At 34.7% G+C, this 19,750-nt stretch overlaps 1 protein-coding gene across 1 annotated transcript in view; it reads right to left on the bottom strand.

Moving 5' to 3' along the window:
• Positions 1-362: 362 nt before the first annotated feature.
• KIF25 (kinesin family member 25) overlaps positions 363-19,750 on the bottom strand; it is a 109,000-nt gene continuing 89,612 nt past the window's right edge. The window contains exons 11-15 of the mRNA XM_051998135.1: positions 16,539-16,712; positions 14,495-14,646; positions 3,543-3,737; positions 2,843-2,998; positions 363-647 (exon numbers count right to left, since the gene is read on the bottom strand). Of these exons, the coding sequence (XP_051854095.1) occupies positions 490-647; positions 2,843-2,998; positions 3,543-3,737; positions 14,495-14,646; positions 16,539-16,712 (835 nt within the window). The 3' untranslated portion in view covers positions 363-489. The remainder of the gene's footprint in view (positions 648-2,842; positions 2,999-3,542; positions 3,738-14,494; positions 14,647-16,538; positions 16,713-19,750) is intronic.

The raw sequence follows: 19,750 nt of genomic DNA, 5'->3' as shown, positions 1-19,750 counted from the left end.
TTTTTAAGGGAATTAAAATGAATGTTGTGACACTGTGTGACATAGCTGGAAACTATGCTGCAGAAGAAGGCCTGTAATACCTTACATGGTGGTTCCCCAACCACATTCCACCGCTACCCCTTTCAGCTTGTTGGATGGTAGTTTTTATTTTCACAGTTGCAGTTCTCATCCCTTCCTGGTTCCATCATTTGCACCATGGTGTTTTAGGAAAAAAATCAGTCTGATAAAATATTTCATTTAGTTCTCTCATCCCTACCCCAAATCCTGAAGCTTATGGTTTCTTTGATGATCTGTTATTGATACTGTTTGGGAGCTCTTGTCAATGTTTATTACTCCTCTTTGGAAATAAAACCATGTTTATGAAGTCCAAATGAAAAGAGTTTATTTTTTTTCTGGCAGCTTACACTTTAAAGCATGGCTCTCTGACAAGACGATACATTTCAGGATGAGGAACTCATTAATATTTTTAATCCGCTAAAATCTTCTCTCTCATTTGGATTTGCTTGACACAAGCAGATTTCTTCTCTTGGCTTGCACTCTCTGAACTTGCCGTGCTCGGCTTCCAAACCCCAGGGACTGCAAGGTTTCTGCCAAATACTTCTGGCAAGGGGACACACAGAGCATCACCAATAACTTTGCATCACCTCCTTTTAATAATAATAATAATAAAAATCAAATAAACAAAAACATAGAGGGAGAAAATAATTGCTTATCTAAAAAAAAAAATACAGCACAATGGGAAGCTGTTGCCAACTTTCTGGTTCTTCACTTTCTTCCACTTTCTAGTTCAGTATCATAATGCACTCTATCAAAAAGCCTTCCTGTCTATTCCTCTGCTCTGACCCTGAATTTCACAGAGCCTTCTAAGATCATCAAGGCACACAAAATGGCGACTGATAGAAGGAAGCAGAAAAAGAGATCTGACTTCTTCCTCTATTTTCCTCTCCCATGTTACTTCTAGTGAGCCTTTATCTACAAGTCTGTGTTGACATTTGAAGAGCATGATTGCTAATAACTAGGAAGAGAATAGCAACAACCCTGTCACATTCCCTAAGTGTTTTTAACTTCAAAGCACTTCCATGAGGACTCTCTCTATTTTATGTGTTCTTTTAGCCTCACCCTTTTCATGGAAGCTATCTGCGGAATCAAGGGGAGAAAGATGGACATCTTCTTCTTCTATGATTCCTCTCCCCTAGGAGATGGAAAGGGGATGTAAAAAAGCAATTTCCTGTATTATGTATACATTTCTTTTGCACTGGCCTAATGAATTCAAGGCAAGCAAATACAAAAAAAAGAGAGGAGAAGGGGAAAGGTTAGGTAAAAAGGAAGAAGAAAGAAAAGAAGAAAGAGAATAGAAGTAGGTGAGATCAGTAGAGTTCAATCACTTCATAGGATGCCACAGATCCATGTCCCATGTTCCCTAAATATGGAGGATTCAATCTGTGGAGAAGTGATTCAATCAGTAACTAGTTGCTAAACTTGTATTATGTGCCTAGAACTATGGACAATGAAAAAACCACAGTCTCTGTGTTTAAGATTCCTACAATCTATTTTGGGATAACAAGAAACCTAATATAAAATAATTAGCAAGCAGCATAAGATGGCTATGCAGGGCAGACTGTATGTGCCAGGAAAATGAGAGATGATTAAAAGTGTAGTGAGGGAAAGATGGATGGAAGAGGTGAACACTGAGCTATGAGAAGCAGGTAGGTAGTACAAGGGGTAAAGTCTGGAGTCAGGAGAATCGGAGTGCTTTTATTTATTTATTTATTTATTTATTTATTTATTTATTTATTTATTTATTTGCTGAGGCAATTGGGGTTAAGTGACTTGCCCAGGGTCACACAGTTAGGAAGTGTTAAGTGTCTGAGGCTAGATTTGAACTCAGGTCCTCCTGATTTCAGGGCTGGTGCTCTATTCACTGGGCTACCATTCATTTACTAGCTGTGTGAATCTGGGCTAATCTCTTAGTGATCTAGTTACTTTAGTCACTGCCAAAGTTTCCTCAATTGTAAAATGGAAATCATAATAGTACCTATCTTCCAGGGGTATTGTGAAGACCAAATGAGATAATATTTTTAAAGCACTTAGTACAGTATTTGGCACATAGTAAGCATTTAATACATCCTTATTTCTCTTAGCCCTTTTTGAAAGGACAAGTAGAATTTTTATTAGGAGGAGAAAGGGGGAAAAGGAAAGAGAGACAGAGACAGAGACACAGAAAAAGAGAGAGAGAGAGACACAAAGAGAGACAGAGAGAGTCAGAGATAAAGACAGGCAGAGACAGAGAGCGTAGTATGACAGAAAGTTGGATCTGGGTCAGAAGACCTGGTTCAAAGCCAGATCTACAACCTAATAAATTTTATGACTGTGGGCAAAACAACCTTTCTGGGATTCAGTTTCCCCATCTCAAAATTCAGAGGGTTGGATTGGATGACCCTCAAGGTCCCCTTTCAGTTTTAAATCCATGATCCTGATTGGTGGTTGTCCTTCACAGTCAAAGAGGACCAAAGTGACATCACTATGTTGGGGTCAAGACAGAGCATGTTCAACTGTGGTTGATCAGACCAATATGTGTTTAGAAGACTCTACCACAAGTTGGGCACTAATAGTCTGTATGAACATCTGGAAGGGAGATGGCTCTAAATTTGGGCATCTCCATGAAACTGGGAAGAGCATTCCAAGGTGTAAAATAGAACTAGGTTCACTATGTCATCACTAAGCATGATGAAAATATCACTTTGATATTATGTGGTAGGCAGAGACTATACTGAGTAGTTCCAGAATATCCTTCTGATATAGAACATGAAAACAGGAGAAAGGGAAAGGAAAGGAAAATTACCAATGGAATCTTGGAGTAAGTGGGTGAGTTTGCTGTTTCTGTAAGGAATATGACCACGGTGCTCTGATAGGGCTCCCAGAACATCAGCGAGGGCTGCTAAGCTTCGGTTTATAAATGAGGTTTCCCTCAAAGCTGTTCCTGTCACTCCAGACATACCTAAGTGAAACCAAAGCCACACTTGACTCTTACTTGCCTTTTGAATTTAGTCTTTGGATTTTTGTTTTGTTTTGTTTTTGCTAAATATCACAAAGAATGTAATTAAATAACTATATCCCCTTCTCCCCCCAAAAAACCAGGATAAAGATTTCATAGGAAGGATAGTCTTCCACATACTAAATTAAAATGTATTCCATTAACTTTGGTTCTAAAATAAGCTAAATAGTCAGCAACTAAAACTCTTGGCCATCAAGATCAAGTATTCCTTTATAATACAGGCTCTAATTTTCAAAACATTTTTAAACTAGAGCAGGAAACTACAATTGTAAAAAGAAAAGGAAAAAAAAAAGAAAAAAGTTGACCCAGTGGGATGTAATAAAAATTTTAAAAAGAAAAAAACTATCTGCAAAGGGTGTTCAGATACAGAGACAACATTTTATTACCTCTTTCTCTCATTTATCCAAGGTTTCTATTCTGCAGACAAATTAGGTTCAAGTTAAGTGTTGTCATGCTAAGGTTATCACTTCTGGATGGGTCAACTTACCAACACATTCACTGCCAGCCAAGTCCACAAGTTGTAACTTGGTTTGGACCTGCTTCTGTTGCTCTGTGGGATCGAGGGTGATTGGTGCTGGAGAAAGACCTCGGGAAAAGAAGCTAGGCTTCTCACCTTTCATTATTTTCTGAGGAGTAATGCACAGTATCTCTTTAGAAAGATTTTGACTTGATTGTTGATCTGCTATACATGTGGGAAAAAACACTGGTATTTTGTGAGGTAAAAAAGATAACAGGGAAAATAAAAATTCATTTCATAAGGACTATTGATGATGAATCTTCAGCTCAGAGGCCAACAGATTCACTGTGTTCTGGTCTATAAAACTCTGTCATTCACTTCATGTCTTATATATGGATTATAAAAACTACAGTGATAATTAGTAGTTTCTTTTGGCAAAAATGCCAAAAAGCAAAAATAGGAAGACAGGATCATCTTTTGTCTGTTGGATGTTAGACTGATCTCTAATTGCCAATACTTGTCTCAAGACAAATTAACAATGTTTTCCAGAGAGGTTTAGTTACAGTATGAGCAAATGTTTCCATTTTCATTAACACCAGAAAAATTTTGCTAGGCAGAAAAAAAAAATCTATCCTAAGTTTATAGACCCCAAGAAAAAGAGATTCTACAGCCTCTCTTTGATGACCTAATGCAACAAGCCTTAAACTTCTTTACATCCAACTTAAATTCCTTAGGTTGCAATGAAAGTCTATTTCTTTTTGTCCTGTTCTTGAAGGTAATGACCACTTTAGGGCCTAACACTGGATCCTGACTATGGTAGGAGCTTAATAGTTGTTACCAAGTTGAATAATTATGATATTCTTCAAGTTTTTTAAGGTTATACAATTCATTTTCGAATATTTCTTTAACTACCTCAGAGACTATAAATGTGGCAATGTTTATTATTTAACAAAAATAAATATATAGAGAGGGAAAGACATAAATACAATCATAAGAATCCCCACCAATACAAGCCCTTTTCACTTACCAGTAACATTATTTTTTAATGGAATATGTAGTTCCTGGTTTTTGGCCTTTCCACAGGCACCAATTTCATTACCTGCTGGGTGTGTCCTGCTCCTCTACACAAACAACTCAATTAAATTCAATTTAACATTTATTAAGCACTTATCATATGCAAGGCATGAAATACACAAAACAAGAATGGCCCCATTCATTCAACATCATTATAAATCTATATAAAATATATGCAAAGTAAATATAGAGTAATTTAGGTATGGGAGGAGAGAAAGCACTATTTGGTAAGTTTCAGTTGAGGCTTGTGTAGGAGTGGCACTTAAGCTGAGTTTTAAAAGAAGCTAGGAATTCCAAGAGGTGGAAGTCAGGAAGGAGATTATTCCATGTGCAGGGTAAGAAATGGAATGTTCTCTGTAAGGCCTGGCAAGTGGACCAGTTTCAATAAAATGCAGAACTTTAAGAGAGAATCTGTGAAATTAATCCATATAGAAAGGATGGATCCAGGTTTTGAAAGGTGATACTTGCCAAACTAAGAAGGTGGTATTTTATCCTAGAAAGAAGAGAAAGCTCTACTTTTTGAGTTAGAAAGTGATTGGATAGAACCTTAGAGAATATGTACATTTAGGGGAACAGTCAGTAAACAGAAAAGTAGATGAGAAGCAGAAATCTCTTGTACAAGCCAAGTTAGGAGTTTCAAAAAGGAGGCAGGGGCTAATGGCTAATAGCACTGAATGCTGTGGAAATTAAGGATTCAGGCTGAGAAAAGACTACTAGACTTGATGATTTAGAGGTCCTGGTGACCACTTGCCAGAGAAGTTTTGGTGCTGTGGTTAAAGAAGGACAGGAGATCAGAATGACTGTTGTATGGAAGACAGATCAATCCTGCTCTTGGTCTTCAAGAATATGTTGATCTAGAAATTATGGGTGGACGGTGAAGAGAATAAAGTTTAGGTTTGATGTAGGAAAATCTAATAATTCACATAAAATGTGCAAAAATGTTTATAGCAGCTTTTTTGTGTATAGTAATAAAGAAAGAAAAAGCAAGGAGGTACCAATCATCTGGGAAATTGCTAAAAAAAATATGGTATATGAATGTAATGGAATACTATTGGACTGTAAGAAACAAAAGGAGTGATTTCAGAGAAATCTGGGAAGACTTTTATAAATGGACTGGAATGACAAAAAATGAGGATTATTTATGCAAAAGCAACAACATAGTAAAGACAAATAGCTTTGAAAGCCTTAAGGACTCTGAACAATGCAATGACTAACCAAAATTCCATGATAAAACATGCTACATGTCTACTAAATGGAAATGAAATTAGGGTATAGGATGAAATACACATACACATTTATGTATGTATATATATGTATATGTGTATGATATGGTCAATGTGAGAATTGATTTTGGCTATGAATATTTGTGATAAGAATTTTGTTTTTCTTTCTTTTTCATTAGGAATTAATGGGATAAGAAAGAAATAAAATGTCAATTAGAAAAATATAATTTAAAAAATTAAACGAAACAAAATATTCCTAATGGTTAGATTTGTTAAAAATTAAAATGGGTTGCCTTGGGAGGTAGTAGGTTCTACTAGCAAAGGCTGGCTGACATTTTGCTGGCTGTGGGAAAGTATTCTTATATTTAAATACAGGTTAGACTAGTTGGCCTCTGAGCTCCCTTCTACTTTGAAAATTCTGTGGGGGTGGTAAGGCATATTAGCTTTGAAAATCTCATTATTAAAAAGATATAGGTCAAGTAGGTAAGAGAGTCAAAGGTTTTTGTTTGTTTTAAAGATATCAGGTAGTGTAGTTGTAGACAGAACATGAACCACTGGAGAGGTTGTTGATTCTGGAGACCTAGGGGAAATAATAGAACAAGGTCTTAAAAGAAGCTGGAGGAGATTATAAATGTATATTTTTATAGTACTTTACATAGTGTACAAATTACTTTTCTCACAAAAACTCACAGATATAAGTGGTACAAAGAAGAATATGCTCTTTCACTCAAAAGAGAAAAGGAAAAGGAAGAAGGGAGAAGAAATTAGCATGAAGATTGATTAAGGGAAACATTAGTCTTAAGTAAAACTAACTCTAAGGGTATATAAAAATATCAATAGCTCTTTTTGAAGTGGCAAAGAATTGAAATCTGAGAGGATGACTATAAATTGGGTAATGGCTGAATTAGTTATGAGACATTTATAAGGGAATATTATTATATGGTAATATATATGTTTATGCATATCATACACATTTCTTTTGGAGATGAATAATATAAAAATTGATTTTTCTTGACTATACATGTTTGTAACAGGGAGGATGGGGAAGGAAGGGAATTGCTTTTCTTCCATTCTCAATTGAGACAAGAGCTCAGTTGAGACAACAGAAAAAATAGAGTTCAGAAAGGACACATGTACTATTTTCTCATAATAGAAGGTAAGCTATCTTTCTTTGCTCCTTTATGAGTGTTTATTTGTGTTTACTAATTTTTATGTTGCTCAACTCCTGTGTTTGAACTTCAAGGTTTCTATGGAGCTCAAGTCTTTTTATCAGAAATGACTGAAAGTCCTCTATTTTCATTAAAAATTCATTTTTTCAACAGTAGTAGTATACTTAATTTTGTTGAATAGGTTACTTTTGTCTCTAAACCTTTATCTTTTGTGTTGTGGAACATTGCATTCTAAACCCTCCACTCTTTTGTAGTCATAGTTATTGTTAAATCATGTGAAATTCTTATTGTTACTTGAATTTTTTCTTTCTAGATCCTTAAGATATTTTTTCTTTAACCTGGAAGTTATGGATTTGGGCTATAATGTTCATGAGTTTTAATTTCTTTCAGGAGATAACTTTCAGGAGAAATTCTATTTCTCCTTTGCTCTCTGGTTCCAAGAGATCTGAGCAGTTTTCTTTTAAGATTTTTTGAAATATAATGCCCATGCTTTGATCATGGCTTCAAGATAATCCAGTGATTCTTTTTTTTTTCCTGCTCAAATTGTTTTCAATATTTATTTTTGCTAAAAAATATCTTGCAGTTTCTTCTATTTTTTCAGTCTTTTGATTTTAATATTTCTTACTGTCTCATAAGTCATTATCTTCTATCTGATCCATTCTAATTTTCAAGGAGTTTGGTGCTTTAATAAAATTTTCTATTTCTTGTACTAAGTTGTTCATTCTTTTTCCATTTCATTTCCCCCCCATACTTCTTATTTTCTTTTCCAAGTTTTTTGTTTAACACCCTAATTTAATTTTTAAAAGCATTTCCTTGTTTTACCTTTTCCAGGAATTCTCTTAAATATATGTCCAAGCTGTATTTTTCTTCAGCACTTTGCTTCTAGCTGTTTTGGAATTATTTTCTAAAACAAAGGTTTGTGTCTTGAATGTCTCTGTCACTATAATAGCATTTTATGATGGATTGATGTTTATTCTTTTTGCCTTTCTGATTTTAGGTGATATATTAGGAGCCAGATGCTGCATACTTCTGGAGGGAAGACCTGATCTGGTCCTGTTGCTTTCTAAGGGAAAATGAATGCTTGGTTGACTCTCAGGAACAACTCAGGCTGAGGACGTATAAGCTTTCAGTGCTCTCATCATGGCCTGATTCAAGGAAAAGTTTGACCACTCCTTCCTTACACTTAGTCTGAACTCTGCAAGTTTCTAACCTGGGTTTGGGTATAAGCTACAGCAGACCACACTCTGCCACAATTCTGCTCTTTCAGAGTGAAAGACTATAGGCTGGATTATTATTCTTCTGTATGATTGTTCTTTTGTAGGATACATACTGGGTTAGATTTGAGCTTGAACTGAGACTCTGCTCCACTTGGGAGTTTTGCAGCTGATGTTTGATTCCGAACTTGCTTCTCAATCAGTACACATCCTAGGATCCATGAAAACTCCTTTCTGTTGCTGTTCAGTCATTTTCAGCTGACTTTTTGTGACCTATTTGGGGTTTTCGGGGCAGAGATACTGGACTGGTCTGCCATTTCCTTCTCCAGAGAAGAGTTTTGGGATAGCATTCACCGTACTCTTCCTGATAATATGCCTTCTTGGCTCTGCCCAGTATCCTATTATCTAGCTTATCGAAAGCTCAGAGTTTAAGTTGCTTAAGATAGCATAAACTGTTAAGTAGTAAAAGAAGAATTCAATCTCAGGTGTTCTGGCTCCATGAAAGTATTTGGATCAGTTAGATATATGACAATCTCCCTCTAGGACAGAATGGATATTATCAAGCATAAGGGAAATTCCTAATAAGTAAAGCAGTGCAAAGTGTGATAAGGGAAAACTGGGAATCAAGAGAATTTGAGTAGGTATTCTGGCTCTGCTATGGTCTCAGGAAAGTCACTTAACTCCATGAAAGTCTCAGTTTCCCTACTTGTAAGAATGAGTACTGGACTTGATAAACTCCAAAGTCTACTCTATATTTCTATCTTAGTGACGTCCATGTGAAGTCTATCCAGGTTTTCCCTTTGGACTTCTTGGAATGTGGGTTTTCTTGGATGCTTTGATGGATCTGTGACTTCATTGGTGAGGCTACAAGTTCCATCAGTGCATACTTGTACTTGTACAACCTGTTGTACAACATAATAGCAAACTGGCCCATAAATGTGTGAGATTCGCAGTTCATTATTAGAAGAATACAGAAATAAATAGTCAGGTAAGATTCTAAGGAATCTGAAGAGGTTCAACTATGGTAGCCTGGTACTCCTCTGAATCTGTTCTGTGTATTCTTGAATGCAAATACCCTTGCTTCTCAGTTCATTAATCTCATCAAAAATGATTTTTTAAAAATCTCATCTTTACCTTTACTTCACCTCAGCAACACACATGGATGATCATAACTTTGATCTCATCACCAAACATTAGGATCAGAGAACCCTTAAATTTCTTTATCTGATCATAACCCCCTATAATTACATTTCTCCTTATGCCTCATCCCTCCTAAATATAAACTTCATTCTCTGCAATACATGATCATTTCCTCCTTCCCTGATTTCCTGGACCATTGTTCCTTCTCTACTCTCACTTTCCCTCTTTCAAAGACTTAATGCTATAGGAAACTGGATCATAAAATTTTTCTTTTTCTTTTTTCCTTTTCCTTCTCCTCTCTTCCATCCTAGAGATGACTACCATTAGACATAAATAGATAAGCATATGTAAAATTATTTTATACACACTTTTATTTATCAGTTTTTTTCCTCTGGATGCATATTTCTTGATATGTCCTTTAATAGTTAACTTGGATATTGATAATAGTCAAAATGACTTATTTGCTCAAAATCATTCTTAAAACAACATTGCTGTTATTGTATACAATGTTTTATTGCCTTTGCTCATTTCACTATTCAATATTTCATGTTAATCTTTTCATATTTTTTCTAAGATTATTGAGCTCATCATTTCTTACAGCAGTATTCCATCACAATAATAAACCACAAATTGTTCAGCCATTTCCCTATTGATGAGTTCTTTTTTTTTTTTTTTTCAGTTCTTTGCCACTATGGCTGCTATAAATATTTTAGAACATGTAGGTTGTTTACCGTTTTCATCTTTGGAAATGGTTCTAATAATGGTTGTCCTATAATTTCCTCTTTGACAGCTTAACTCTTATAAAATGCCAACTGTACCTATTCTACATTTTTATATTTTACTCATTTTCTCTCTGTGTTTGTGTGCATGTTTGTGATGCAGTTGGGATTAAGTGACTTGGAAGGTAGCTAGATATTACTCTGCCTAAATCATGGACTCATATTGAATTTATCTTGGCATATGATTTGAGAAGTTGATCTATGTCTAATTTTCCCCAAACTGCTTTCCAATTTTCCCAGCAATTTTTGTCAAATAGTTCTTGTCACAAAAGCTTGAATCTTCAGACTTATCAAAGACTAGATTATTATATCATTTAGCACTGTGTATTATATATCTAAGCCATTTCATGAATCTACCATTCTATTTCTTAGCCAGTACCAGATTGTTTTGATAATTATCACTTTGTAATGCATTTTGAGATCTGCTACTGCTAGGTCCTTCTTTTTCTTTTCATTGATTCCCTTGATATTCTTGACTTTTCTTCTAGATGAATTTTATTATTATTTTTTCTGGCTGTGTAAAATACAAAATTATTCCTCCCAAAGGTTACTGATATAATCTCTCACAAAATCTAGTCACTATTACTCAGTCTTTATCCTTCATGTTCTTACTACAGTATTTGACACTAATGATCTTTTCTCCTTTCCTTCTCTTTTTTGAATGCTCTTCCCTCCATGAGTTTTTATGACATGACTTTCTTCTAATTTTCCTCATCCTTATCTGAATGTTCCTCTCAGTCTTCTTTGTTGGATTATTATCTATATCTGGCCCTCTTGTCTCTTCTGTTTATATACTCTCTTGGTAAACTTATAAATTCCAGTGGTTTAAAGTATCATTCCTGTGCAGATAAAAATGTATTGAAAATCCTAAATTGGAATTTTTCTATTTAGTATCTCTTCCTTCTTCTCTCCCTCCCTTTTTCCCTCCCTCTTCCCTCCCTCTTCTCTTCTCTTCTCTTCTCTTCTCTTCTCTTCTCTTCTCTTCTCTTCTCTTCTCTTCTCTTCTCTCTCTCACACACATATTGATTTATTTAAATATCTAACTAGATAGCTTTATATTTCAATATAGATTTAAAATAGTTTATATTATTAAAATTTATAGATTGACAGATATCTACTCCACTGAAGTTTTGTAAGCATCCAATGGCATGGAGAAAAAGTTATATGAATACTTTTTTTTCTGACCTAGATAGGAAGTATCCCCTCCATCCTAGATCTATCATTCCAGGGTTTTTATAATACAAGGACTGACCTTTATCTCTTTTATTTCTACCTAGAAAAAACTAAGGGACAGGCAACACCAGTACTTTTTAATATACTTTGCAATCTAGGAACTCCATGTCTCTAGCTATATGTCTAAAAGACACATCACTGAAATATTGATTTTACTCCTATTATAAAGTGAGATTTGGAGTAGTATGATGTAGTAGAAGAATGGACCCAGAATCAAAAAGATCTGAGTTCACATCCAGCCTTTGGCCCATTCTTGATGTGTGACTCCAGCCAAGTCCCTTAACATCTCAGACCCATAGGCAACTTTCTAACATTGTACGTCATTGCAGATGAGCTACTGATGTTCATTAGGGGATGTTTCCATAGCCGAAGTTCCCTGTGCTAATGAAATCACAAGTCTGTACCAGTCCAAGAATGATATGGGACTAAACATGTCCTATTTGGCTCTGAAGGACAGAACTAGTTGCAGATTTGGGCTCTAGTCACAAAAAAAGTTTTCTAATAATTCTTAATGAAAGGAAGAAATAACCATGATAGAAATGATGGAAAACTTGGAGGGAAATAGATAGATGTACATAAGAAACTTTAGGGTAGTAGAGTTTCAAAGAGTCCAGATAAAGTAAAAGGAGGAGCCTCTAGACTAAAATTCTACATTCCAGGAGTTGGGGTGAGGTGGGGGCAGGGAATGAGGGAAGGGGGAAAATCTCTAAAGAAAGAGTAGGAGGAAAAAGAAGTGCTGTCTAAAGAGCATGATACATATTCAAAAAGAACATGTGACTCAATTTTTAAAAAAAAAGACATTGTAAAGAAAAGATGGATGAGAGGAAACATAATGAAGAATGAATGCAAAACAGTCATATAAACATGCAAAAATAAGAAGAAGAATGCTAAAACTCATAAAGATCCCAAGCAGGTGAGAAAAGCTAGATGTCCAAAAAGAGTGGGTCTTTTACTTATATGAACTGATGCTGAGTAATCAAAAAAAAAAAAAACCAGGAAAACATTGTACAAAGCAAGAGCAAGATTGTGTGATGATCAAGCACGAGAGACTTGGCTCTTCTCAGCAATTCAGTGATCCAAGTAAATGCCAAAAAATTTTGGATGGAAACCATCATCTGCATTCAGAAGGAGAACTATGGAAATTGAAGAGGGATCAAAGCATACTATTTTTACTTTTTTCTTTTTTAACCCTTTCTTATTTTTTTTTCTCTTTTCTTCTGATTTTTCTTTACCAATATGATTTACATGGAAATATGTTAAAAATGAATATACACATATAATCTATATCAGATTGCTTACTAGCATGGGGAGGGGATAGATAAAGAAGGGAAAAAGAAAAAAATTTGGAACTCAAAATTTTACAAAAATGAAAAGTTGAAAACCATCTTTACATGTAATTAGAAACGTAAAAAAAAAAATTTAAGGAGTGGGTCTATGCTTTTAAAAGCTATATTTTTAAAGCTTTTAAAGCTGTGTTCATTTTTAGAAAGAGAAAGGGAAAAAATGGGGAAGAAAGATCAAAAAAGTTATAGGACAACTACGTGGAATGAACGGAATGAAAATAATGGACAGCAGAAGGAAGTGTCTATTCAGTGAAATGTTAGAAGTGAACCTTTCCAATGAAAGTAGGATGGAGAAGGACATGGGTTTAAATTCTATGTCTGCTCCCCACTACCAGTGTGACCCCAGCAACATAGCATCTCTGTGCCTCATTTTTTCATCTGTAACAAACAATATGAGTGAAATTACATGGTCTACAATATCTTCCAGTTCTAAAATTGTGATTCTATGCATTTATTTCACTTTGATAAAGTGACTTTTAGACTGGAAAAGGTAGAATAAAAAGGACTAATAGGGAACCAATTGATAAGGAAATTGTAAGACAATTCTAAAAAGTTTGAATAGGATAGTAAGTCTTTGTGTTTATGTCATATAAGGATTGGTTGAAGAAACTGGGAATGGTCGACCTGGAGAAGATTTGGGGTAGAGGGAAGCAGGATAATTATATTTCAAGTATTTGAACTATTGTCATATGGAAGAGGAATTAGACTCTTTACTTTCTCTGTTTCTCATATCTGGAATTCTCTCCCTCCTGATTTTCATCTCTTTGCCTCCCTGGCTTCCTTCAAAGTCCTAGCTACAAAGAGACTTTCATGTTAAGCTTAATGCTATTGCTTCTCCAATTTGGCACTGTTGGTGTGCGCATGCGCATGTATATCTTGTTTACACATGTTGTTTGCATGTTGTCTCCCCCTATTGCATTTTTAATTCCTTTAGAACATGGATTATTGGGGATATTCTTGTATCTAATACTTAGCACAGTACTTAACATAGGTAAACATTTAGTAAATCCTCATTGACTCTCTGTAATAATTATTCCCTATACCCTCTGACATCCAGCAATATAATCTCTTGTCTTAACAGTTAAATAGGAACAGTCCTTTTATGTACAAAGGAAACCCATGGAACCATTTCTCTTATCTTGCCACCAAGTTGCTCAAAAAGGATGAATTCAGACCTTGTTTAAAAAAAATAGAGCAGGGTAAAATTTCTTTGCCAATCATTTTGGGAATGAATTGAGTGAATGTGCACTGTCTTTCTTTTAGATAATATTTTATAGGTGTCTAAAATCTAAATTTTCTAAAATATTAAACTGAGTGAAATTATACCAGGGACCATATGACATATTAAAAAATAAAATTTAAAGACAAAATGACAAAAAATCAATATAAATTATAAGTTGTGGTGTTAAAAAAAAATGTATGAACCTGGCAGATATTATAAAATTTCTTCTTTCCCATAGCAAGCTCTCTCAGTGAGGTTTTCTCCAATATCTTGCTTCCTAGTCTGATTTTGAAGCAAAATCAGAAAAAAAAACTAGGGAAGCTCTGAATAGTGCTTTAAATACATCAGGAGATAGGGTACACAAATATTATATTAAGTTCACATAGTAAGGTCAGGCTGGGATGGGTCAAAAGACTTTAAAGAGTCCAGGAGATCTGAGACTATAATGCAAGGGAAACCACCTTCACAGGGGATTAGGACAAACTTACTTATCTTTCAATTCAACAAACACTTGTTAGGTGCCTACTATGTGATAGAAGAAACATTGAAATAGGAATTGTTTTAGAAATAGTTCATTCTACTTACCGAAGCTATCAAAAGGGACAGATATTGTGAGAGTAATTGTAACCACCAAGTGAGAACGTGAGGAATCAGCATGAACCAGTGTGGGATGTTTCACTCTGAGCTGCAGACTTTTATTGATAAGTCTCATAAATTCAGCAGGACTTTTTACAAGCCTGAAGAATAAATCATCATTAGGTAACAGCTTTTTTTAAGAAATCAAAAAGTATTCTATAATCCCCTCTTCTAAGTTTGACTGGGGCAAGTCAGGGAGATAGATCATCCTATGTACCCCAGTTTCCAACTTCTCATACACATCTTGACATAATTCCATTGTATAAAGCCAGTTGAGACAGTTTATTTAAAAAACAAGACTGAAAATCCAGACAAAAAAATACAATATAAATAAAGCCAAAAGAATTTTACTTGTTCTGTGGTATATACTTAACAATCATCTTGAGAGGATAGTCTAAATTTTCCTCTTAGTTTGCACATAACTGTTATTTTCACATGGGTCTTCTGGGCTTTTAATATTTCTTTAAAAGTGGTTTTCATTCAAATGAAAGATTAACAGAAATTTATTGAAGGTTTACAGAATGATTGATACATAGCTAAGATTAGACCAACTGTCATCTGTCTTGTCAGCCTGTCAATTCATAGTCTCATTGATCTTGGCTCACATCTCTCTCTCTCTCTCTCTTTCTCTCTCTCTCTCTCTCTCTCTCTCTCTCTCTCTTCTCTCTCTCTCTCTCTCTCTCTCTCTCTTTCTCTCTCTCTCTTTCTCTCTCTCTCTCTCACACACACACAAACACACACACACACACAAACACACACGCACACACACACACACACACACACACACACACACACACACACAATTTCACTTATTTTGCTTATTTAGTAATAACTTTTTTTTCCTAGCATTTATTGTTAGACTTTAACAGGTGCCATTAGTAGTCAGAGATGCAAAGTGTACTAACCTAAGAAGGATATAGGGTCAAACAGAGGAAGCTCTGAAAGGAATATTGTACCACAAATGTGAGCAGGGTTACAAAGTTACTTTGTTACTTTGTTACCTCAAAGTTAACAGTAGTAAATCTTTACTGCTCCTGCTCCTCTGTTTGAAAAAACATAATTCTGCATCTGTCTACATTTTAAAATTTCCTTCTGTCTACTCTAGATTTCAAATTTTGGCATGCCCCCATTTTAAGCAAATCTATGAGGTGAAAATTTAGACAAATAAGGCTTGTAAATTATAAGTGACTATTTGCTCAGTAAAATATTTCTTTATTATTTTTATTTCTATAACTTAATGACTTGTTAAAGTTTGCAATGTGGTTTACAAATATTGTTCTCATTTTATCTTTACAATACTTCTAGGAGATAGATAGTATTATTATTCATGTTTCACAAAGGAGAAAGCTGGGGCAGACAGAGGCTATAACTTACCCAAAATGTCACAGCTAATAAGTATCAGATGCTGTATTTGCACTCAAGTCTTCTTGACTCTAGATCATCCAGTGCTTTATCCCCTAATCCCCCTAAGAATTACCATAGAAATCTTTTCATATAAGAAGTTCTGTTGATTTCATTTAAAATAGGATTGCTTTTACATTTGTTCAAGTTATATAAATTTTTTTGTAAACATGTTTAGAAGATAAAGCCAGCTACAATTTTGTGTCATTTAAAGAAAGTGTCCTATATCAAGTGACTTATAAAGACCAGAAAAGTTTATAATAACTTGTAAAGTCATGTAAGAGAAATAGATATCTTCCACTGAAAGTGGATAGTGTAGTAAGTAACCCCAAAATAGCTGATTTTGGAAGTCAAGTACTTCAACCTTTTGGACCATAATGACACCGCAGTGGGTTAAATAGCATGATTTTGGGGGGGAGGGGTGCGGTAAGAATGATTTTGCTTGGATACCTGTCACCCCATTCATGAAAAGCTTCACATGGCTTATCTGGATGTGTAAGATAGTATATTTTTCCGCCCTCACTGTGTAATGTGTCTTTCTTACTTGTAGAAAAAGAAACATTTCTAATTAGAGGTTATATAATATACTCACTCATAGATCAACAGAGGTACGTTACTCTTTCCTTCCTTGGTCGTTATTACATCACGCTTCACACCAAATATTCCAGAGCTATCCTTGGCCAGAAGGTCAAAGAGTTCATTATTATATATTTCAACTACAGAAACTTCAACCCTGGGGTTTACTGTTTGATTTTCTGAAAGAAGTCTAGGTTAGGGGAGGAGGAGAAAAGGAAGTGAGAAGGGAGGGAAAAAAATAGACAAGATAATAAAATACTCCAAAGGTCAATCCTTCAATGTCAGCAAATTGTACTTAAAATAGTAACTTCCATTACAAAATAATTATAATCATCAGATCCATAAAGTTGGTGAGTTTAAGATAATATTTATTTATTGCTGATGTTTCTTTTAATCCCCTGAACAAAACTGGAGTTTGAAGGCAGATATAGATGAATTTTATTAAACCAGGAATTTTTTGTTACTAATTGGGCTATTAAAATATGAGATTAATGAATTAAAAACTATTATCTTCCCAGTAGCAGCAGAAAGTCCAAATCTAAAACGAGCTAAGATTTATGAAAAATGCTAAGAACAAATCCAACAGTTTCTTTTATGTATGTGAATGGGAATAGTACTCTACTCGGAGTAAAAAAGGAAATGAAGATATGAGTTCAGAGTTTAGAGGAGATGGTATAATATTTTTCTATTTGCTCAAATTATATAAGTCTCTTTGTAAACATATTTAGAAGATAAAGCCAGCTACAATTCTGTTGTGTCATTTAAAGAAAGTGTCCTATATCAAGTGACTTATAAAGACCAGAAAAGTTTATATAACCTGAAAATGGTTAGTATATCTTCCACTGAAAGTGGATATTGTATTAAGTAACCCAAATATAGCTGGCTTTGGAAGCCAAGTAGTTCAACCTTTTTTTTACCATAATGATATGGCAGTACATTAGTATGGAGGAGGAACAATAGAAGGAAAACAATTTTTATTTTATTTTCTTCTTCTTTATCAAGGAGAATGCTCTTGAAATTACAAAGAGCAAAAAAAATTGAATCCCAAAGGAGATGAGGTGATAATAAACAAAAAGCTACTTCCTCTAAATGAGTTTGTCTTTAATCCATAACAATAACATCTCAGAGATTGGAAAGAATTTGGAAACATGCTCTCTCAACTATATTATATTATCTCTGAGGAATCAGAGATTGAGAGACGCCTTGGGATATTGAAGACAAACCAGTAATACTCCACCCTATCCCACGTATTTTCTTTTCCCCAGGAAAGGTAAGGTTGTTTCTAGAGGACTATAGGTAGACAAAGAAACATAATATTGTTGTTGTTAATTAGTCATTTCAGTCATGTCCCAGTTTTTTACATAATTTTACAGAAGAGGAACAAAAAGAAACAGGATTGAATGACTTGGTCAGGGTCATATAATCAATAAATGTTGAGGCTGGATTTGACCTCAAAGATGAGTCTTTCTGATTCTAAGCTCAGTGTTTTATCTACTGGCCCATTTATTGTCTCACCTAGCTAGCCTATCATAATGTTAACCCCTTACAAAATTTTAGAATGTATTGCTAAATAAGTGGCTTGTGTCTTATTAGGAAGGAGAGTTTGAACAGGTCACCATCATACCAAACTAAATTGATTTCTTCTTTTAAAATCCACCCTTCCCTCTCTCTATCTTTATTTTTTAAATTAATTATTTTTAAACTGATCTAGGCTGGTGGATGAATAAAATGCCATAGAAATAGTTTATCTGGATTTCAGGTACAGAGCTGACAAAAATCTCTCTCATCTTCTTAAATTTTATTTTGGACCTGTGTAGTGATTTTGTTAGTCCAATAAACTTCTAGTGAGGAGTCTTTATTACTTATGCACATATGTACCTCTTCTTAAGTTTCAGTCTTAGAGAGGTGCCAGCAGCACAGAGCAATTAACTCACTTGCCTAAGATTATAGAGTCAATCTATACAACAAAAGTAGACCTTAAACTCAAATTTTCTTGACTCCTGGGCCAATTTTCTATCCCAGATGCCATGTTGCCTCTCATTATTATGAATAAGATGGAAAAACATGGCCTGGTCTCTAAGGCTCATTGAAATATCCAAAAGTTGGAATTAAATGTAAAAATTAAGATAGGTTTTGAAACTGACTTTAAATATTCTTCATATTTTAAATTTTTTTTCTTTAAAAACACATACATTTCCTTTTTCTAGAACTTCTAATTATATGTACAGACAAACATAAATTGGATGAAAGCACTCAAGTGCATAATAATTTGCCAGAATTGACTTTAAAAGTTCTTAAAATCTGCATGGGGTGAACAAGTGTCAAACCATATATGGAAATGAGTGCATTGAATTTAATTCTGGACACCACATTTTAAGAGACCTTGACAAATCAGAGTACATCTAGGGAAAGTAAATAGGATTGTTAGTCACTTACATGCCAAATCAGATGTAACTAAGGTTAATTAGCCTGGAAAAGGGAAGACTTAAGAAAAACATAATAACTATCTCTAAATATTTCAAGGGATAAACTTATATTCCATATCTCTAGAGGACAGAATTATCCCCATGTGTGGAAAGCTGATTTTTGTTCCTTATTAAGACCTTTATAACAATTAGAACTGTCAAAAAAAATTGAACTGGGTGGGGGAAGAGGGGGACAGGGAGGGAGAGTCATGTTAACTGTGTTGTTTATCTTTCATTCTCAAAGAAGACCAGTGACATCAGAAGGGTGTTGTCTTGACTTGCAAGTGAAGTGGATTTAAGTGAGTCAGAGCTGTGCAAAGTCATCAGCCTCATTCTCTCCTCCAGAGTCCAGTGCGAAGACATAGGTCAGAACAATTGGCAATGACCCAGATACAATAGGAAACTTTTGTCTTTTTAAGGTCTCTTAAGAGGTCTCAGGTTTCAGATGTCTCAGTTTGTCTGAGGCAATGCTCATTCAGTAATTAAAACCTGAATAAGAGAATTTTAGCAAAAGATGGTTTAGTTTGCCTTTACCAAAAAGTCAATGTGGAAAGGGAAGACTCTCAATGAACTCCTTGTAAAGGAGAGGATAGATGGTCACCCGGCAGAAGTATTGTATAGGGAAATATTTGCATGGGCTAGGCTCTAGGTCCTTTTCAACAAATGATTTTATATAGTCACTTAGTGTCTTCTGATGAGCAACACGATAGAAATAAAAGGGAAAACATGGGGGAAATGAAAGGGAAAGCAAATTATAGAAAAC

This window comes from Antechinus flavipes, chromosome 4 (assembly GCF_016432865.1).
Source record: "Antechinus flavipes isolate AdamAnt ecotype Samford, QLD, Australia chromosome 4, AdamAnt_v2, whole genome shotgun sequence".
In the NCBI taxonomy this organism is placed as follows: domain Eukaryota; kingdom Metazoa; phylum Chordata; class Mammalia; order Dasyuromorphia; family Dasyuridae; genus Antechinus; species Antechinus flavipes.
Note: the sequence above shows the minus strand (reverse complement) of the source record. Positions and strands in the feature narration are given on the sequence as shown.